At 35.2% G+C, this 22,658-nt stretch overlaps 1 protein-coding gene across 2 annotated transcripts in view; it reads left to right on the plus strand.

The window, feature by feature from the left end:
- Positions 1–14,568, plus strand: part of MTMR6 (myotubularin related protein 6) — a 35,171-nt gene extending 20,603 nt beyond the window's left edge. Inside the window, exons 7-14 of one of the 2 annotated variants that reach the window (XM_036117247.2) lie at positions 1,259–1,391; positions 2,115–2,224; positions 2,628–2,753; positions 5,450–5,499; positions 5,921–6,121; positions 7,869–8,000; positions 8,086–8,212; positions 11,252–14,568. In XM_036117247.2, coding sequence (XP_035973140.1) covers positions 1,259–1,391; positions 2,115–2,224; positions 2,628–2,753; positions 5,450–5,499; positions 5,921–6,121; positions 7,869–8,000; positions 8,086–8,212; positions 11,252–11,512 — 1,140 coding nt within the window. In that variant the 3' untranslated portion in view covers positions 11,513–14,568. The remainder of the gene's footprint in view (positions 1–1,258; positions 1,392–2,114; positions 2,225–2,627; positions 2,754–5,449; positions 5,500–5,920; positions 6,122–7,868; positions 8,001–8,085; positions 8,213–11,251) is intronic. The other variant, XM_078070553.1, reaches the window with a different exon arrangement.
- Positions 14,569–22,658: the final 8,090 nt, after the last annotated feature.

The following is a 22,658-nucleotide window of genomic DNA, read 5'->3' on the forward strand; positions in this document are numbered from 1 at the left end:
GTATTAAAAACTAGAAATTGATAATTTGATAGTTTTTTATCTTGTTAAGAAAAGACTTTCTTAGAAGTCAAGAATGTTGGTGATATCTCTTGTAAGACAAATTTTATTTTTCTTCCTTGTTTAATCTGGGTGGATTCATTGGTCAGAATTACTTCTGGGTAATATTAGGTATAAAAGATGGTTGTAATACAAGAGTTTCTGAATATGAGGCCTGAGGGTGATCTGTTTCCCAGGACCTAGTACCTCTATTTGTATAATTGACTTCTACACAGAAAATAGGCCTTTCTTTGATTGTTTTGTTTGTACTATTTAAACTTCAACTTAACTAGTAATAATGAAGCATTTTAATACCTAACTCTCACCTAAGTCATCATAAGTGCTGAATAACCAGTGAGTCAGTAGGTAGAATTGAACTGTTCTTTTTACCAACCTGGGCCCCCATCTACTGAATGAAAAGCTACTTTTTCTTCCAATTTAGGTTTTGTTTCATCCAAATTCATAAGAATATTTTGTAAACTGTAATAATGTGCAATATGAAATCCTAGTCTCAAAGAATTAAACATACCAAATCTTAAATGAACCTCTGATAGCATTTGATCTAGTGACCAAAGACCATGCATGGGCCTACTGGTGGTCTGTTTTCCCCTTGGAGACCAATTTTGGCCCAATTCTTGGAGATATATCAAGCTAGTGGATTGTATGCCATGGTATATACTGTGTGGGCCTCCAGTAATCTCCAATATGGAGGACCTCAAATAATCTGACGTGTATTTCAGATCTGATTTTTCAGGGTCCCTGTGGCTTTCTGAATGATCATGTGTTCCACAGGCTTGCTCTGAAGTGAATCTAATAGGTTCATTCTATAACAGGAAACTTCCCAGCTTGGCTCACCTCTGAATCATTTAGGATTCAGATAAGAGATAATTCTTTCTTTTTTAAATTTTGAAATATTATAAACATATGGAAAACTGACTAAAAACATAAGTGAATTAGTTTCATAAATTATTTGTGGGGGAACTTCTTGTCTGACCTTTCCATTATGTAGCAGTCATGTTGTTACTTTATATAAAGTATCCTTCTTTACTTTTAATAACATATGTGACATTTTTACTTATTAAAAACGGTAGCATATTCAGTTTTGAAGAGTTCTTTAAGCTCTGCTAAAATGTGGTTTATTTAGTATTTTCATGATGTTTTGGTAAACTAAGTTAAGAGATAAAGCAATTTGTCTCTAAATTTCTAAAACTTTAAATTTTAGCTGAATGCAATGGCCAACAGAGCAGCTGGAAAAGGTTATGAAAATGAAGACAACTATTCTAACATTAGATTTCAGTTTGTTGGAATTGAAAATATTCATGTCATGCGGTCCAGCCTTCAGAAATTATTGGAAGGTATGATTATTTTTTGCCTTTGAGGCAACTTTGTCTAATAGAAATATAATGTCAGCACATTATAAAATTAAAGATTATGTAATTTAAATTTTTCCTATATCCACATTCAAAAAAGTAAAAGTTGAAATTAATATATTTTGCATAATGTATTAAAAACATGTTAACATGTAATCAGTATAAAAAATTAGTAATGACACATTTTAGGTTTTTTTCCTTGAAGTCTTAAAAATTGACTAGTTTGTATTTTACACTGTTAAACCACATCTCAGTTTGGACTACCCACGTGTCAGTTTGGGTAGTGGCTACTGTATTGGACAGTACAGTTCTAATGGTTTTGCAAAAAAAAAAAGGTTATTATTAGGTAAATATTCTTGCTTATTCTTGAAGATTAATTGATAATAATGCTCCATTTAAGTATTAAGGTATCTTTCTAGTCGTGGTGTGGAATTTTAAAAATTAAAATACCAAACTTTTAAATTAAGCAGTTCATAACACCAATTTTTTTTTTTTAAAAGAGATTGGAGCTTTTTTTAAGCACAAGGAATGATAGAAAAATGTACCCAAAAAATCCAATATTGAGGTTCTGATAGCATCTTTTCATTTATAGAGTCTCGTTTTTTATTTTGTCCTCTTCCTCCCAATTCACTCACTCAGAGAGAGCTTGAATAGGAGAAGTGGAGACTCTAGCTGCATTCTAATGAAATGTTTTTTTCCCCTTTTTAGTCAATGGTACCAAAGGGCTTTCTGTCAGTGATTTCTACTCTGGTTTGGAGAGCTCAGGATGGCTTCGCCATATCAAAGCTGTTATGGACGCTGCAATCTTCTTAGCCAAAGTAACTCTTCTTCTCTCATATTTTGTTTGGGGATTTATAATGGTTGGGAAGGAGTGCATTTATCCTGTTGGGTGCTGCTACCCTTTCCAGTCAGATAACTTTTATGTTTTACCTCTTTAATGAGGCTTACTTTAATTTGAGCTTTAAAAGATCATGTAGTACTTCATGTAGGGACTTAAAAAGAAACCCCCATACACTTGGAAACAGCAATTTTGGTTTTGTTTTTTGTTTGCTTTGTGTTTTGTCTTGTTTTTTTGAAATTATGCTGTGACAGCATTATCATTGCAGTCCTTGCTCTTCCTTGTAATGCAATACTTGCTAGTATAGTTTGAATAAGTAGAACTTAATTGATATACCTAAAATGTATTCTGCTATAATCTAAGTATGTGATCTTTCTTTTCAGGCAATAATGGTTGAAAATGCAAGTGTGTTGGTACATTGTTCTGATGGTTGGGATAGGACTTCCCAGGTTTGTTCCCTTGGTTCTCTTTTATTGGATTCCTACTACAGGACAATCAAAGGATTCATGGTAAGGAGTGATTTGGCTAGATCAGTGATTCTCAAATAGGAATGATTTTGTCCTCCCAGGAGACATTTGGCAATGTTAGGAGACAGTTTTGGTTGTTACAAAGGAAAGGGTGCAACTAGCACTTAGCTGATAGAGGCCAGGATACTGCTAATATTCTGTACTGCAGAGGATAGCCCCTGCAATAAAGACCTAACTGGCCCAAACTGTATTTAGTGCTGAGGTTGAAAAACCTTGAGTTAGACTGATTTCCATTTGTGCCATCTCTTTGACAACAAGTTTTGAATATAAAAGTTTTTTTTCTAAAATGTTATAGTAGAAATATTCAGTATTTTCTCCTCCATTTTTATATGACAAATGTGAATGATGTAAAACAAGGCACAAATAGGAGTACTTAAAAATTACGTTCTAAAGGAAACTTTCTATTTAAAACGCCTTCATTCATTAATTGTAATTACACATTAGGAGGAAGCATGTTTTATATCTGAAGATTAAATTTCTAGTTGAATAGATTTTCTGCTTTGTGAAGCTAAAGCCCTGGCTCCTGTTTTTTGTTTGTCTTTTAACACAAGATCAGATTAACTTATGTTTTCAAAATTTACATCTTAATTCATGGCAAGTAAAGTAAGCGAAGAGACGGTAGAAAGTTTTCACTAGTTTAGAATAATTAAATGCAGTGCCATCTTAAAGCAGGGGAAGGTTTAACATCACCACATCCCTTTCAGCACCACTATTTGGTGGCACTAACATATTGAGTCTTGGACAGGCTGAATGGAAGTACTGCTAATAAAATTATGTGCAGCTTACCTTAAGGGTGTAAGATGAGGAATACTTTCTCTGCCATGTTTGGCTTTAATTGTTTGCTAGACATTCAAATGAAATCATGTAATAAATGCCCAGGGACAATGTGAGAGCTTCCCAGGCAAAAGGAACAATGAGAACCAAAGCATAGCTCTGTAGGCTGAATGCAGGTGATGTGTAATGGCTGCAGTTCAGGGTGTTAGCGTGGGGAGCTTGGGTGCAGAAGGATATAGTGGGATGAAGGCCTCAGGAAGAGAAGACTGGAATTTGGCCTTTACCCTCTTTGGGTAGTGAGAGCCATTAAAGGGCTTTAAATAGAGGAAACAGTAACTTACTTGGATCTGCTTTGTAAAAAGATGGCTTGGTGTCTTCCAGGTGGAGGGTAGTGGAAATGGAGGCTGGGAGACCAGTGTAGAAACTGGTAAGATAACTCAGGAGAGAAAAGAGGGCCAGGAGTAAGGCAATACCACGCAAATGCAGAGGAGGTAATAGGTTCAGCCTCCAAGGATGCTGAGAAGGTAGAACAGTAGGAATTGTTCCTGGATTGGATGTGGAGAAGAGAGGAGGCCTCTTCCAGGATGATTTCCTGTCTCTGGACTCAGTTGCTAGGATGGTGCTGTTCTCTTGCTCTCTACTGAGAACAGCAGAAGTCTAAGTTTAGTGAGAAAAATACTGAGTGAAGTTTTAGATGTGGATGTGTAGATGACCGGCAGAGGGCCTGCAGTAAAATCTGGGGCTCCAGCCTGAAGACCACTTGCCTGAGGTCACACAGGTGTGGAAGTGGCAAAGCTAGGATTTGAGCCCATGCAATATGGCTCCAGAAACTGTGTCTTTCCCCGTCACATTATATGGCCTTCTGGAAAGATTTTACAACAAAGAGAAGCTAAAGGTGGCTGTTTTTTTAAATCCCTGACAGTGAGTACTACCTCCCTCCCTCCCTCCTTTCTTTTGGGGTGTGTTTCTCCATCTCGTCATTTTGCGCAGTAGGAATTTAACCTCCCTGTTCCAGAGTGTGCTCAGCTGAAAGTAAGGAACATGTTGCCTCTCGGTGCTTCTTCAGTGAGGCTTCTTCTTTCCCCTTAGTTGTGGAGTTTGTTCTGTCAGTCTTCAGGCCAATTTCTGGGGTATTCAGGATGATTTGATAATTATCTGTTTGTGTTCAACTGACAAGACCAGCCTGGGATCCTCCTCCTCTGCCGCCATCTTAGCTCCCCCCCCGCCAAGGTGGCAGTTTTGACACTGAAAAGAATGTACTTGGTGCTTATATAATGAAATTATGAGATATATTAAATACTAAGAAGATAGGTTGTATAAATTAGACTGAAAAAAATTAGAAGCCTATTACTTCAGTAGAGTTGTGACAGAGAAAACAGATAAAGACAGTCCATTCAAGAGGTTAGATATCACCATCTGAATTTGAATATACACTTTTTATTGGTGTCTTTATCATTCTTTTTCTGTTAAGTACCATATAAGTAACGTACAAGTAAGCCAGAAGGTTTAAAGCATACACCCCAGTCTACCACCTACAGTTAACACTGTTAACATTTTGATTTACATTTACATTTTTCTATGCAGATATCATCATTAGACATACAGAAATGTAAATGTGCTAGCGCTTTATAACAAGTAGTTTTCACTTAAAATGTAATAAATACAACCTAAATGATTTAAGTCACAGGACTACCGTATTTCTTTTATGTGTCATTTTTACTCTTTGTTAAACCAGCCTCTAATCCAGGTTCTTGCTGTCTTTTGCCTATAATTAAACAGAAGTTTGTTTTGTTTGCAACCATAAGTTAAAAGGGTAAATGCTGTTAAGATAATAGGATTTAATCCATTTTAAAGAAAAGAAATTGAAAGTAGTTGTAAAATGGGTTTTGCTTTTTCTCATTAAGGTTTTAATAGAAAAGGATTGGATCTCTTTTGGACATAAGTTTTCAGAGAGGTGAGTCATAGTTGTACATTTATATATTTTGTAAAATTAGTAAAACCATTTTAGAGTACCAGAATATTTCTGTTCTTCATGAACTCACATATCCAGTGGTAGGTGAGAGTGCTATCAGGTTTTTTGTATGAAAACTGATATAATTTTTTTCTGTCATTTCTTTCAATTCTCATACCTTAGTTAAATTTTCATGGCAGTTTATTGCCTTCCTTTTTGTCTGGACTGTGGTACTTAGAAGGTAAAGATCCTTTAAAGTTGTGGTTGAAAAACAGATTTAAATTGTTTTTAATAAAATTATGCTTTTTTTTATGACAGTAGAATAGTGTTTTAGGTTCATGTGTGTGTGTTTAAATTTGATAATATGTGAATAATTAACTTCTTTCAGAGGCATTTTTAAAAGCTTGTACTTTCTGGGGGGTAGGTGTGGCCATTTGGATGGTGACCCAAAGGAAGTCTCACCGGTGTTTACTCAGTTCTTGGAGTGTGTGTGGCATTTGACCGAACAGTTCCCACAAGACTTTGAATTCAATGAAGCATTTCTTCTTCAGATCCATGAACATATTCACTCATGCCAATTTGGAAACTTCCTTGGAAATTGTCAGAAGGAAAGAGAAGAGCTCAAGTAAGACAGTTTGCATAAAATGGGCTCTTTTTTTTCTTACTTGGTTGAGGTCTAACATAAATCATAGTGGAACATAATAAAATATCTTGACAGTATGTAATAGCATTGAATTTTGTTGTAAAGATTTTATTGTCTCTATTTCTGAAGCTAAGTGCCCTCTATCCCTCACATCCTCGGGTTAACAGTAAAAACACATTTTAAAGAATTTGTTTTGAAATGTAGCATACATATAGAAAAGTGCATATGGCATAAGTGTGAAGCTCAGTAAATCTGAAACTCATCCATCTATGTAACCAGCACCCAGAACAAGAAACCTTACCAACACCCTGGAAACCGCCATTCTACTCCTTTCTAATCTGAATATATATTTAGAGCAGAAAAATACTAACTTACTTCATTTCTTAGAAAGTATTGGTCACTAAGCTTTAAAGTTTGGTTAAATATTTTTAAAAACTGTTGGTTTTAAGGTAAGATGAGGCCTTACAGTTTTCCTCACATTTCTAAACAGATATTCTCTGGGGAAAATAGATCTGTGTTAGCTGTAGTGTGTCTGTCCCTGAGTTGGGTCTCGTACCTCTTCTTTCCTCACCAATCTTTGGGAGTAGGGGTTTCTGGTTAAATTTTGATGCAAAGGAAATGTGGGGTAAGGCTGTGAGAAGTGCTTAAATATAAATTTTTTTTAGGTTGGGTTTCTGAGTTTAGATTTCTTACAAGTCAATAAAGAGCAGTTATAGATTCTTGAATGTCCAAGTGACATATTAGAGAAGCTAGATCTGGTAGTAGTTTGAAGACAGCCACATACTCTGACTCTCAACAGAATTGAAGGCAGAACTGAGAGCACTTGGAAGATTCTAAAGATGTGTAAAGGGAATTACAAGTGAAATCAGAGTATGACAGAGGTGAACAAATCAAAGAGCATTCAGACTTTAGCTCTGTGCCATAGTAATTCACAGTAGTGTATCATAATTTGGAGCAGGTGACTCTTAAGAGTACAGAGCTCTTTTAGGAAAAACTGTTCTTCTCAGTGCCAGACATCCTCTTACAAAGGAAGATGGTAATAAAAGCACTTATTTCCCAGTAGTCTTTCTCTAAGAACTTACTTATTGGTCATCTTAGGGGTCATAGAAAAATGAGCAGACTCTCCATTTTTCCCCTGTACCCCCAACTATTTTATGTTTATTTGGTAAATATACTATCTAAACCATTCTACCCTTTATCCACTTACTTCACCTAACTTACTCTTAGAGTTGCAATATGATTGGCATCTTTTTACTGTTGAATAATGTCCTGATTTTTCCTAACTCCCTTTTTTTGCTACTCACTCACACTTAAATTTGTCCCTGCTTTGTAATACATGTTATTACAGCCCAGATATAGGGCTAAGAGAATGAGGCCAAAGAGTGATACAAGTGTCTTACTCTGTATACATGTGTATGGTGATTTGAAATAGGTATAACAGAGACCATGTTTATGAAATTGTGTGAGTTGAAAGGAATCTCTTAACGTGTATGGTTGTGAGAGAAAATGGTAGACCTGTGTTATGTTCAGAGAAACATGGTTTTATTTATTTCATGATTATAAGTGAAAGGAGAAAAGGGAGAATACAGAATTCAGAGACAAGGTGAGGTTAGGTTGCGAAGAGAAGGAAAAATTAAAACTTAAGTCTACTTGGGAAACAATTGCCTGATTTATAAAAATGAGTATTAGCATCTGTGGGAAAGATCTTTGTTTTTCTCATTACATTAAGGTTAAAGGAAAAGACTTACTCCCTGTGGCCATTTCTCCTGGATGACCAAAAGAAGTACTTAAACCCTCTCTACAGTTCCAAATCTCCGAAATTTGCAGTTTTGGAGCCAAATACAGTATCTTTCAATTTTAAGTAAGTTGGCATCATTGAGGTATTTATACTTGATTTTTCTCAAACACAATTTATTGAGTTGTTGTTTTTTGTTTTTGTCATAAAGGTTTTGGAGAAACATGTACCACCAATTTGATCGAACATTGCATCCTAGACAGTCCGTGTTTAATATAATTATGAATATGAATGAGCAAAATAAACAGTTAGAGAAAGATATTAAAGACTTAGAATCTGTAAGTATTCTGAAGTGTCTAATGTGATATATTTGGAATATTAAATTAGTGTATTTCCTTACTTATGTTCTCTGTAAATTAGTATATATAGAAACCTCATAAGTACACGACTGCTTCCAAATCAGATCTCCTCTACTTTCAGTATGTTAGTTTGATTGCTTTCCCTGAATTTTAACATTGAAGTATTTGAAGTACAGTTGACCCTTGAACAACATCGGTTTGAGTTGCACAGGTCCACTTATAAGTGGATTTTTTTTGATAAAGTACAGTACTGTAAATGTATTTTCTCTTGTGATTTTCTTAGTAACACTTTTTTTCTCTAGCCTACTTTATTGTGAGAATATAGTATTAATACATACAACTTACAAAATATGTGTCAGTTGACTCTTTATGCTATTGGTAAGGTTTCCAGTCACGAGTAGACTATTAGTAGTTACATTTTGGGGGGAGTCAAAAGTTATATATGGATTTTTGATTGCATGGGGGGGTTGGTTCCCCCAACCCCTGTGTTGTTCAGGGGTGAACTGTATATAGAAAAGTAGAGTTATGAACATAATAAATATCAGGGAATCCACCACCTGGCTTTGTGAGATTTTAACATTTATCATATTCGCTTCAGATCTTTCATGTTTTTGTTTTAAGAAATGAAACATGATAGATATATTTGAAGAAATATACTCCTTCTTAGCCCTCCCCAACTGCTTTGGGCTGAATTTGGTGTTAATTGTTCCTGTGCATATTTTTATACTTCTACTATATGTGTTTTTATCCACTATTTATAATACTGTTTTGTGTGATTTGAAATATTTTTATTTTATATTGAAGAAATACAAAAGAATATATTTTTATAAGGCATAAAAGAGCAACAGAAACATGAAGGCACATGTACCCTTCACCCAGCTTAAGGAACTGCATATTTTAAAGGTTGTTATACTGTCATGCTTCATTTTACTCAACATTGTTTTGAAATTTATCCATGTTGATACATGTAGCTTTAATTCTTGTGTTTTATTAATAACTACTGTATAACATTCTCTTATATGCATATATCACAGTCTATCCATTCAGCTACTACAGAACATTTAACTTGTTCTCAGTTTTGGATTTCCATGATAACAAAGGAAGTTGAATGACTTTGCATATATTTGCTGGCCATTTCGTTTTTCCTGTTCTCTGAATGGCCTATTCAAACCTCCACTCATTTTTCTGTTGGTATATTTGCCTTTTCCTTATTGATCTGTAAGAATTCTTTATACACCTGACATCAGGGGTGCCTGGGTGGCTCAGTCGTTAAGCGTCTGCCTTCGGCTCAGGTCATGGTCCCAGGGTCCTGGGATCGAGCCCCGCATCGGGCTCCCTGCTCTGCAGGAAACCTGCTTCTCCCTCTCCCATCCCCCCCCACTTGTGTTCCCTCTCTCGCTGTCTCTCTCTGTCAAATAAATAAATAAAAATCTTTAAAAAAATAAAAAAAAGAATTCTTTATACACCTGACATTAATTCTTTGTTAGATATCTATCTATCTATCTATCTATCTGTCTATCACAAGTGGCTTTGTTCAGTCTGTTCTCGTCTTTTCCATTTTATTTATGGTATGTTTTGTATAGATGTTTTGAATTTTAATGCAGTCAAATTGATCACTCTTTATGTTTTATGCCTTCTTTTTTATCTTGTTTAAGAAGTCTCTCTCCAGCGCTTACCAGAGCACATACCCTCCCCAGTGTCTGATCTGTACCTATGAAACAAATAATGCAATATATGTTAAGGAAAAAAAAAAAGAAGATAGCAGGAGGGGAATAATGAAGGGGGGGAAATCGGAGGGGGAGACAAACCATGAGAGATGATGGACTCTGAAAAACAAACTGAGGGTTCTAGAGGGGAGGGGGGTGGGAGGATGGGTTAGCCTGGTGATGGGTATTAAAGAGGGCACGTTCTGCATGGAGCACTGGGTGTTATGCACAAACAATGAATCATGGAACACTACATCAAAAACTAATGATGTAATGTATGGGGATTAACATAACAATAAAAAAATTAAAAAAAAAAAAGTCTCTCTCCACCGTAAGACTTTCTTGTAATCTTTTCTCTGTCATCACATATAAGCAAAAAGGATCGGTGAGTCCATACTTTAAAAATCCTAGACAGTTGGTATAACTCAGACTGTCGTGTCTGCCTCTCAAGCAGGACTGTTCCTTAGTCATCTCTCAGATACGGAGGTAATTAATGGCTGCTTGAGGAAACAATAGGAGGATGTGTAAAGAGAGAGGCAAATCCAAGACATAGGTAAATATCAGCAGAGTAACCAGAGATCAGTCCAGGGATTAGAGAGCATGACACTGTGTCACAGAATACTTTTAAAATCTTATGTTCTGTTTGGAAAAAAAATTCTGTTGGGACGCCTGGGCGTGGCTCGGTTGAGCGTCCAACTCTTGGTTTCAGTTCAGGTAATGATCTCAGGGTTGTGAGATCAAGCCAAAGCTGGGAGTCTGCTTGAGATTTTCTCTTTCCCTCTCCCTCTGCTCCTCCACTGTTCTCCTGCTCTCTCTCTCTCAAAGATATATAAATAAATCTAAAAAAAAAAAAATTAAAAATATAAAAAAATTCTGTTGTGTTCTAAAGCTGGTTATGTTCACCTAACAAATCATTGTAGGGAAACCATGTAAGAAATTTCTTTAGGTAAATAAGTGTGTGTTTGTTATATTATATAGTTATGATTCAGGGTGAAGTCTCATACACATTTATTTTATTATAAAATGTTTACCTTTTATACTTCCTAAGTAATCTATGCCCTTTTCAAATATGAAGGCTTGATCTTTTACAGTCATGCATAATAACCATTTTCCACTGTAAAAGTTATAAACAATTAGGATTCTCAACCATGTCTTACTCTCCACTAGATTTTATTAATTTTTTGAGATCTAACTTTGTATATTGTTCATAAAGAGAACATTTACAAAAGCATGGTTTCTTCTTTCATCTAACCTGTATTGAACATGTAGTGTGTGTAATTAGTAATTTTTTTCAAATTTGGATTTGTTCTAGAAAATTAAGCAACGTAAAAATAAGCAAACAGATGAAATTCTCACCAAGGAATTGTTACATTCAGTTCATCCTGAATCACCTACCCTCAAAACTTCCTTGTGTTTTAAGGAGCAAACTCTGTTGCCTGTGAATCATGCTCTTCGAACTATAGAGGGCAGCAACCCAGCAGATAATCGTTACAGTGAATACGCTGAAGAGTTCTCCAAGTCGGAACCTGGTGTGGTCAGCTTAGAGTATGGTGTGGCCAGAATGACCTGTTAGATCCGTAGAGTATTTTCTGGACTGACTGTAGTGCAAGAATTGGATTGTTGTGAGAATGATGTGCGCATGACCAAAAGGAATTTGTCAAATAATGATCTTAGAGTTTAATAGTTGAAGAAAGGATAATAACTGCTCTTGTGAGAGAAGTAAGTCCGTTTAATTGCATTTCCAGCAGGGAATGACTTTAAGTTCTTTAAGAAACGAGTGGTGTTGGCAGATTTATTCAGAACACAGTTTGTACTGTATACTAGTGAATTGACATTTCTGTATGATTTATATGTTAATTACAGCCAAACAATTCTGAATAACCTTCCTTAACTATAATTTAATTGCCAGGAAACAAAACTAGAGAAAGTTCTCCCTTACTTAATAATTGACATGGCATGTACTTTTGATTTTATAACTCTGTAACTATGGATATTTACATATTTTGCCTATTAGTGATGTTTAATGTTGAAGTGCCATGAAAAATATTCTAAGAAAGCCTTAAAATTTCAACTTACTCTTAAGTTTTATAGCCAAGAGCAGGTTTTTGGTTTTTTTGGTTTTTTTTCCTTGGGTCAGCCTTGTTTTTATTTGTAAAGAATTGCACCATCATCCCTGCGGGGGCTGCATGCTACAACAGTCCTGTATAAACAGATGTGCACGTACAGCGTTAAGTTCATGGTCAGCTGCTCCCACATCCATATTCAAAATTAATGAAACTGCAGGTTTTATTCTGATTACAGTTTGTACAGTGCTACATTTGATGACATTATTTACAACTTAGATTATTGACTTCTTGAATATGTGTAAACTTATTTGACTGTCTTTTATGTATGGATTACTGCATTCTTTTGATTCTTACTTTGTGCTTGGCTTTATTCCTTGGATAACTGTAACTTTAAAAAGCTAAGGCTCTAAAACTGTTCTTAGAAACAATGAAGAATGTGTATGTGTACACACACATATACACACATACTGTTCTCTCTCTCAACTCTCAATGAGTTGCTCTTCCTAGAACAGGCTTTCAGTTTCCCCCAAATTTTGGGGTTAAAAAAAGGAAGTACAGATAGTTTAGATTTTGCTTGGTTGCATGAATTTTAAAGCAGCCATTTCTATGTGGAACATTTTTTCTTCTCCATTAACATAGGAATAAAAAAGGAAAATTAAGGATAGCCTAGTACAAAGTTAATGTTTAGCAGGAACAACTTAAATGCTAGGAAAAGTTTCATTTTGCCATGTTATATTATCTGTTCTGTGTGCTAGTAACGTATCTTTACATGACAAAAAAAAAAAAAAAAACAATTCACATGCAATTGACAGTATCACCCAGCTGGCTTTAAAATGGAAGGTTTAAGTAACATGACTGACAAGAGATATGATTCAGGGGTAATAGGAAACCTGGATAGGATCCCTAATGCTTCTCTTTACTGTACTTATATCTATTATATTAGTTTTAGGCATAAATATCTTTTTCAAATGGAAAAAAAGCTTTATCGTATGAGAACTTATCTAATCCTGTTTATTTTTCCAATGCTTTTGTGTAATGCATTATGTAATAAGAAAAATACTCCTTTTTAAACAGTAACAGAAATGTACTATAAAATATAGTTTGTGATTTAGCCAAGCCTATTTCCATACTTAAGCACTGGGACAGAAAACTTAATCTTTGTGACCACAAAGGGAAACTTTTGTGCCTTGTTCCTTGGTTCCAGTTACTGATTATGGTTTTGGAATCTTCCATGGCAGACTTCTTATATTCAAGTGTTTTTTTGGTTTATTATTATCTTCAACTTCAGGCATATATATATGTGTTTATGTGCTCACACATGGACTGAGAAATCAGTCAACATCTTAAGTGACCTATAGGGTATATGTTGGCAAAAAGCAGATTGTGTATATGTCTTACAAAATTTCAGTGTGTTTGGGAATGTATAGCATGTAAATTATTACATATTATTTAAAGGAAATTAAATGTTCATATTTTACTTTGGATGTTTTTCTTTTGGAAAAACACAAATGGGATCAGTTGTGATTGGTTTTTTTCTTTCCTCACTTAGGCAAATGGACCTGCACATTATACTAATCATAACACTGTAAGGTTTGAGCAAGTCATTTTCCAAAAGGTTGATGTTGATAAATAATAACTTGTATATAAAAATAATTTCCAAAATATTTAAAATAGGCATAGTGGGCTAAAAGGTTCAGCAAATATAGTTGATAATGTCACTAATTTTGGTGGAAGACAGTGTCCAGTGAGTATATACATTCAGGGTAAAATGTCTCACCAAAGGCAGATCTGGAGACAAACAGGATGATGAAAGTGACTTGCAGGAAAGAGTTTATATGGGAGTGTTTGGAAAGGTTAGCTAGGCCAGAAGTAGCTCAGGGAATCTTGACTAAATAAAGATGGAGGGAAGTCCTTTTTTTTTTTTTTAAGTTCTCTTTATTTGGTAGAGTAGCAGGGCAGGGGGGTAGTATCAGGAGCCCCCCCCCCTTTTTTTAAAGACTATTTTTTTAAGAGAAGTTTTAGGTTCACAGCAAAATTGAGAGAAAGGTCAGACCTTGAAATTTCTTATATACTCCACCAGAGTAGTACATTTGTTACAATTGATGAACCTGCATTGACACATCATAATCACCCCAAGTCCATAGTTTACCTTAGGGTTCATTCTTGGTGTTGTATATTCTGTGGGTTTTGGACAAATGAATAATGACCATATAGGGTATTTTTCATGGCGCAAAAAATCCGCTATGCTCTGCCTATTAATCCCTCCCTATCCCCCAACCCCTGGCAACCACTGATCTTTCTGTTGTCTCCATAGTTTTACCATTTCTAGAGTGTCACATAGTAGAGATCATATAGTGTGTGGCCTTTCAGATTGACGTCTTTCACTTAATAAATGCATTTCAGGGTCTTCTATGTGTTTTCATGTCTTGATGGCTCATTTCTTTTTTAACATTGAATAATATTCCATTGTCTGGATGTACCACAGTTTATTCATTCACCTATTGAAGACACCTGGCTTGCTTCCAAGTTACAGCAATTGTGAATAAAGTTGGCTTTAAACACCTGTGTGCAGGTTTTTGTGTGGATGGAAGTTTTCAACTCCTTTGAGTAGATACCAAGGAGTGAATTACTGGGTTGTATATAGTAAGAACATGTTTAATTTTGTAAGAAACTGCCAAACTGTCTTCCAAAGTGGCTGCACCATTTCCCACCAGCAGTGAATGAGAGTTCCTGTTGCTCCACATCCTCACCAGCGTTCAGTGTTGCCAGTGTTCTGCATTTTGGCCATTCGAATAGCCTTTTCGGACCTCTTTTTTTTTTTTTTTTTTCTTCAGGTCAGCTTGAGAGTACTGAAAAATTTTCAGTTGGCATTCTAAGGTGTATGAAATTCTGTTCATTTACAAAACTATTGAGAGCAGTTGCAGACTTTTATCAGTGATATCGATCCATTTTCTTTGGCCAAGTTTTAGCTATTTTGTTGGCTTTTCCATGCAGTAATCCAAATGGTATTAACATGTTTTGGTTAAGTTAAAATGTAGAACCTATTTTTAAAAATACATATCTGTACGCTTTAGAAATCTGTCTCTAGAAAAAGATCAACTGTAATCTAGAATCATTGAATATCTGAAGAACAGGATATATACTATGGTACTTGTCTTCTAAGAAAATAAAACACTAATTTCTGCCATTTTTATGAACTCTATTAGTGTTGCCTTAGTTATTTCTAAGCAAGTAAAATATCCCTTTGCACAGCAACTTTTGTAAAGTAGTGGAATGTGTAACTGAAAGCAAATTTCAGAAGCATTTGCATTTAACAATATTTTGGAGCTTCTGTTGCAGAATGATAGGAGTATCACACTCTAAACCACCTACCCCAATCAGTAAACATCTCTCTTGTTCTTAAAGGAAATGCACAATTACTCTGCTACACAACAGGGGGTAGAAACCTTTGTTTTAGGCCACTGAGAGTTTGGGCTCTTTGTTACTGTAGTTATAAAATAGAAAATTATAAAAATAATTTCCAAAATATTTAAAATAGGCATAGTGGGCTAAAAGTTCATCCTGAACGATGAAACCATTAGCACATCCAAGAAGCTAATTATCCTCTGATTTCATCTAAATTCAGTCTTTCATTGAGTCCACATGGGCTTTTATTTTTGCACTCCTACCCAGTTAAGTTCATGCATGGCATTTGCTTGTAGCTCTTCAGTCTCGTCTTGAACAGTCCCCTCACCTTCCTTTGTACTGATGTCTTGAACCAGACCAGCTATAGAGTATCTTACCACTTCCTGCATTTGCCCAGTTGTTTCCTCATGGTGTAGTTTAACTTGTTCCTCTATCTGCTGTACCTCCTATAAAGTAGGCATTAAATGAGATTCAGATCAAGCATTTTAGGAAAGATGCTTTGCACTTCATATTGAATTACTCAAGAGGGTATAATATCAGGCTGTTACACTATTTTGATGGTAAGTTTGATCACTTGGTTGATCTCTCCTTATAAAGGAGAGGTCTCCTTTAGGTTGGTTTCTCTCCTTTGCACTTAGCAAATGCTCTGCCAGGTGTTATTTTGACATCAAAATGAATATCCCACTCCCTAACAACCTGCGCATTGATAATATTTGCCTGAATCAGTTATTTCATTAGGTGGTCCAAAATGGCGATTTTCTAATTTGTCTTTAGTTTTACATTTATTTGGTGGTATTCTTTAAAGAAGTGCTTTCAGGGGCGCCTGTGTGGCTCAGTCGGTTGAGTGTCTGCCTTCGGCTCAGGTCATGATCCTGGGGTCTTGGGATCGAGCCCCACTTCCGGCTTCCTGCTCAGCGGAGAGCCTGCTTCTCCCTCTCCATCTGCCTGCCACTCTGCCTGCTTGTGCTCTCTCTCTCTGTGTCAAATAAATAAATAAAATCTTTAAAAAAAAAATCTCTTAAGTGATTTCATTCATCAAATCGCAAAATTCCTCTAAAAAAAGGCGTGATAAAAGCTTAAATCTTCCCCTTTAATCACTAGTTTTCAGAATAAGGAGTTGTAATGGTCACCTCCAAACACTAGTTTTCTCTCTGTAGGGATGTGTATTTTTACAATCAATTACAGTAAATGCTCTTTTTGCTCAAACTGTTCTAAGTCTGTCCAGAAGAGCTCCAAGGTCCTTTCATATCCTTTTCGTGTACCAGTTAGTTTTGAGCACATTTTCGGTTTCTAACATGAGTAGATGTCCCAGGCTCATCTTGTGCTTTCTTTACTCCAGTTTTGGAATCAGCCATTTCTTGTTCCTGTTAGTGGGGAATGATATTTAAAACCAAACTCTGGACATAAGATGTGCTCATTGCTACTGGACCATCATTGCTTCCAGGCCCTTTCAATGGACAGAACTAGAAAATGTATTTTTAAAAATAATGAGTTTAAACAATATTAACCAAGTTATTATTACCACAGTGTTTTCTTCTTTGATGTGTATCTCTATTTCTCTTATACTATAAATCTTGGTTTCTTGGGGCGCCTGCGTGGCTCAGTCGGTTAAGTGTCTGACTCTTCATTTCAGCCCAGGTCATGATCGCAGGGTTGTGAGATTGAGCCCGTGTTGGACTCTGTGCTGGGCGTGGAGTCTGCTTAAGATTCTCTTTCCCTCTCCCTCTGCCCCTCCTCCCCCTCTAAAAAAATACATAAAAAATAAAAATCTTATTTTCTAATAGCATGTGTAAATTGACATTTTTTTGCTTTATACTACAATATTCAAAATATAGTTTCAAAATTATAATTAGTACTACTACTAATAATAGGAATACTGAATAAAATATAAGATTTCTTTGCATCTTACCAAGGATGTACAAAATACTTATTCAGGAGTCACTTGAAATAATTTCTCTGTATGCATTATAGGCATACCTCAGAGATACTGGGGTTTGATTCCAGACCACTGCAATGGAGTGAATATCTCAATAAAGTGAGTCAAATGAATTTTCTGGTTTCCAGTGCTTATAAAAGTTATTTTTACACTATATTATAGTCTATTAAGTGTGCAATAGAATTATGCCAAAAAAAAACAATGTACATACCTTAATAATACTTTTTTGCTAAAAAATGCTCACCATCATCTGAGCTTTTAGTGAGTCATAATCACTGATCACAGCTCCCGTAACAAATATAATAATAATGAAAAAGTTTGAAACATTGCAAGAATTACCAAAATGCAACACAGAGATATGAAGTGAACAAATGCTGTTGGATAAATGGTGCCAATAGATTTAAACTCGGGGTAGGGTTGCCACAAACCTTCAATTTGTAAAAAAATAAATTTAAAAAAAAAGCAGTATCTATGAAGTGCAATAAAACAAGGTATGTCTGTACTAATTTGAAATACAACTGAGATATTTTGTTTTCAAATTTAGGATTTGCTAATTTTCTTTTTGATTTAGTGGATTTTTAAATAGGCAAAACATAGTTCAAAATTCAAATTTATATTAAAAGGTATATGCAGAAGTCTTGCTTTCATTACCTTCCCTTCCACCTTGTTTTTTTCCACGACTCTTCCATCTTCCCCACCATAGGTAGCCACTTTTACCGGTTTCTATTACCCTTCCAATGTTTCTTTTTGTAAATATATATGCATACTTATGTATATACATATATATATTTATTCCCCTTTTTCTTGAACAAAGAATACACACTACATATACTGTTCTGTATCTTATATCTTGCTCTTTTTTTTTACTTAACTGAATCTTGGCGATTACTTCTATCATTACAAATAGAGCTTGCTCATTGCTTGTTTATGGCTGCATCATACTCCATTGTATAGATTTTATTAAACTAGTTAATTCAAGTCGTTCCTATTTTTTTAACTTTTTATTAGGCAAATGTCCAAAAGTTAAAAAATAAGAGTAATATAATGAACCTCCTTGTATCTCTCTAGAATCAATTATTAATAGCACTTTGCTAATCACATTTGATTGATACTCTACCGTTTTTTGTTGTTGGCATATATGAAAACAAATTTCAGACATGCCATTTTACCCAAATAGTTCAAAATGTGTGTGTGTGTATGTGTGCGTGTGTTAGGAAGTTCTGGTAAAGATACTGTAGGTTGATGGATAAGGCATCATTATATTTTTTCTTTTTCATATATTTAAGGCCATTTGCACTTCTCTGTGAATTGTGTGTTCATGTCTTTTGCCCATTTTTTTTTCTGAACAGGTTCTATTTTGTCTTTACTTAAGAGCTTTTTATATTTTAGGGAGACCAACTCTCTATGATATAATGTGCCAAATATAGTCTCCTTGTTTGTCATTTGCTTCTGGTGCTTTTTGCCATGTAAGAGAGTTTTATATTTTGGCAGTGGAATTCTATTAATCTTACATTGCTTCTTGTTTTGAGTTATAGTTAGACTTTCTAATTCTAGGCTATAGAAGAATTCACCCATGTTCTTTTAGTACTTACTTATAGGGGTTTTTTGGGGGTTTTTTTTTGTTTGTTTTTTGTTTTGTCCCATTTGACTCTGATTGATTTGGAGTTTGTTCTGGTATATAAAAACAAATATGGATCCAAATTTATCTTTTCCCAAATGGTTATCTGGTTGTTTCAGTCATTTATTAGTAAATTCATCTTGTCAGTGATTTGAGACATTATGTTTATGTACTTCTAGATTCTCTTCCTTAGCATTGGTGTGTCTATTCATGTACCAAAGCCATACAGCTGTATTTATCAAGGCTATATGGTAAAGCTAATCCTGCCTTGTCACTTTTCTTTCTCAGGGTGTTCTTATTATTTTTATTATTTATTTAGAGACAATCTCAACTATTCAGAAAAGTTGCAAGTACAGAAGGAACTTTTTTCCTGAGCCCCTTTGATACTAAGATGCCGACATGTTGTCCTATCTCCTTTAGGCACTTAGAGTATTTTCCCTACAAAGACATTTTTATATAACCACAATGCAGCCATCAAAACCAGAAAGTTAACATAACCACTCTATAATCCTCAGACCCCTGTTCAAATTTTCCAGCTGTCCCCTATCTGAAAAGACAATCCAGCTGTTGAATCCACTTGTTGAATTTGGTTCTCCAGTCTCTTTAGCTTCTTCAATCAGGAACAGTTTCTCAGTGTTTCCTTGAATTTCATGATGAGTTATTTTGTACTATCAGGTGAAATCAGTTTATTCTGCCACTGGTGATCTTCATTATGATCCCTTGATTAAAGCGGTATGTCCCAGAGCACCTGGGTGGCTCAGTCGTTGAGGCTCTGACTCTTGGTTTCGGCTCAGGTCATAATCTCAGGGTTTTGAGATCAAGCCCTACATTCGGCTCCATTCTGGGTGTGAGTCCACTTCAGATTCTCTCTCTCTCCCTCTCCCTTTGCCCTCCCCTGCTTGCTCTCACTCTCTAAATAAATAAATAAATAAATAAATAAAATCTTAAAAAAAATTATCTCCCTCTGCTCCCCCTTTTCTCTCTCTAAAAATAAATAAATAAGTAAATAAATAAATAAATAAAAATTTTAAAGAGTGGTATGTCCCAGGTTTCTTCAGTGTAAAATTACTTTTTCCTCTTTAAAACTAATTATATTAGTATTTTGTGGAAAAGTACTTTGAGCCTATGTAAACAATTCTTTTTATCATCAAATTTTTTATTTATTCATTTATTTATAATAACATGGACTTATCTTTGGTGTTAGCATTGCCATAATTTATTACTTTATTGTGTGTACATTTACTGCAACTTTCTACATTTACTGTATCTTTTTACTATGTAGTCTTTTTAAAAACATTTTTAAACATTTCTTTTAGTAATTACATATTAGGACTTGTATTCAGTGGTTGCCTTTTTAGTGATACTTTATATGATGCATCTAGTTCATTTTTTACCTTACTTAGGTTTCTGATTTTTGATTGTCCTCTGTATGTAATAATCCTTGGCTCTCATCTGTTACTTACGTGTCAATCAATGAGGTGATTCTATTCTTGCCTTTCTCTCACTTCTCCAACCTTGTTCGGCTGTGTTTTATTTCCACTTTGTCAGAGCATATAACATTACCAAAATATCCTTCCACTCTTATCCTCAGTTTTGTTGTACTCTAGAATTTTTCACTAAATATCTTAGATGCTCAACACCAGTCTTTTGCCAAAGTTTCCCCAGTGGAGCTTATCCCCTAGAAGAGTCTTCAAAAGGGCTTGCCGGTACAATCTTTCTGTAGTTCTTGTGTTTCAAATTCTTTAAGGGTAGCATGGCTGGGTATAAAATCCTTTGCTCACACTTTCCTGGAGTTTCTTGAAAATGTTGCTTACTTTATTTATTGTTGAGAAGTCTGATGCCAGCCAGATTTCTTTTCTTTATAAGTGACTTGATCCTTCCCCTGGAAGTCCAGTGCATTTTTTTTTTCTTTTTAAAGTCAAGTCATTTTATAAACTTAATGTCTTGTAGTTACCTCCTCTAGGTCAGTTTTTCCAGGTACACTAGGGCCCAGCTCAACATAGAGATTCAGGTCTTCTATTTCAGTAAAGTTTTCTTGAATCATCTTTTAAATATTAGTTTTATTGTTTTATTTTACTTCTTCAGGGGTTCAAATTTCCTAAGTGTTGGATCTTTTTAGTTTTCTGTATCTATCAGTTTCTCTTTTTACCATTTTTGTTCATTTCTGTTTAATTTTTTACATTTTTTATTTCTTTCCACTCTGCTGCTTATTGTGGTTTTAGTTATTCATATTCTCCTTTTGGAAACTTAAAATTTAATCTTTGTTTCTGGAATTGTTTTCTTTTGCTTCAGTTTCTTTTTCAAGTTCGTTAATTCTTGTTTCACATCTTTTTGTCCATTTCCATTCTGAGAGTTTGAATTTGTGATTAGTGGTTATCTTATCAGCACTTTCTAAAACTATATTTTAATGCATGTTTTAGTATTACTGCAGTTTGCCTTTACTTGTAGCCTTTCTCTCTGGGGTTTCATCTACTGAAAAGTTTTAATTCTCATCTTTGTTTTCCTCTTATAACATGGATGCTTGTTTTTTGTTTTCATAAGTATTTGTGTAGAATTTTCTTGGAACAGTTGTAGCAGGTGATCCAATGAAGAATGGAAGAATTAGCATGTCTTACTAGTTTTCTAAAAACTAGGTTTTACTTACTAGGTTTCTTAGTTCAAGAACTTCCTCTTCTGTTGCTGTAGTGAAGTACAGTTTCTTCAGTAAATGTGCCTTTGTTGTCTGTCCTCTGATCTATTTATATTATGTTGTCTCAGTAGAAGGCTTATCTTTAGTTGTCTTCTTCTTTCCCAGTATCTCCACCTTTCAAAATATTTTCTTTCCCCGAGAGGTAACATCTTCCTAAGATCACCACAACATACGTTCTAAGCCCCTTCTTTTTGACTCTATAGTTTCAGATATGCTGTCAATATTTCTTCACTTAGAGAGGGATTCTCTGTCTATGGAAAAGAACTGTAGTTGGTGTTAACTGTCCCATGACCACCAAAACCTCATTGCACTCTCTCTCATTCATTTTCCATCTGACTCTCCACTTTTGGTGTGGACTGTGGAAACTGGAACCAACGCTGCTGGTCTCAGATCTTTATTTCCCCAGTCACATTTAAATTGAAATCTATAAAATTCTCTTAGTCATGTTGCAAGTGAGTGCCAAGAGGGACTTAATTAGTCCTCCCTGTTGATCTTTACAGTTACACGGATGAATATGTGGAAGTTCTAATGGAAGTAATTGGATCTAAGGGTGGCAGGGGTCAAGTGGCTGCACTCAACTGCCAAAGGCAAGGTGGGTATGGTTACTTCAATGGACAGCAGACTCAAAACAGCAATCAGAATAGTCTGACTCATAAAGACATATGGTATTGGCTATTGATAATGGTGTTTCTAGAAGTCAAATAGATAGGAAACCTACTAAATTCTTACTTGATCTATAAACAGGAAAGCTGATGCTCACTGGTCTTGTCATGTTCCCTACCATCCTGAAACAGCTGGCTTGATAGAACAAAGGAATGGCCCTTTGAATATTCAGTTGCAGTGCCAGCCAGGTGGCAATACCTTGCAGGGCTGGGACAAGGCTCTCCAGAAGGCTGTATATGCTCTGAATCAGAGTCCAATAGATGTTGCTTTTTCTCCCATAGCCAGCATTCATGATTCCAGGAATCAAGGGATTGAAATGGGAGTGGCACCATTCACTATTAC

The sequence above is a fragment of the Halichoerus grypus genome, chromosome 4 (genome assembly GCF_964656455.1).
Source record: "Halichoerus grypus chromosome 4, mHalGry1.hap1.1, whole genome shotgun sequence".
NCBI classification, from domain to species: domain Eukaryota; kingdom Metazoa; phylum Chordata; class Mammalia; order Carnivora; family Phocidae; genus Halichoerus; species Halichoerus grypus.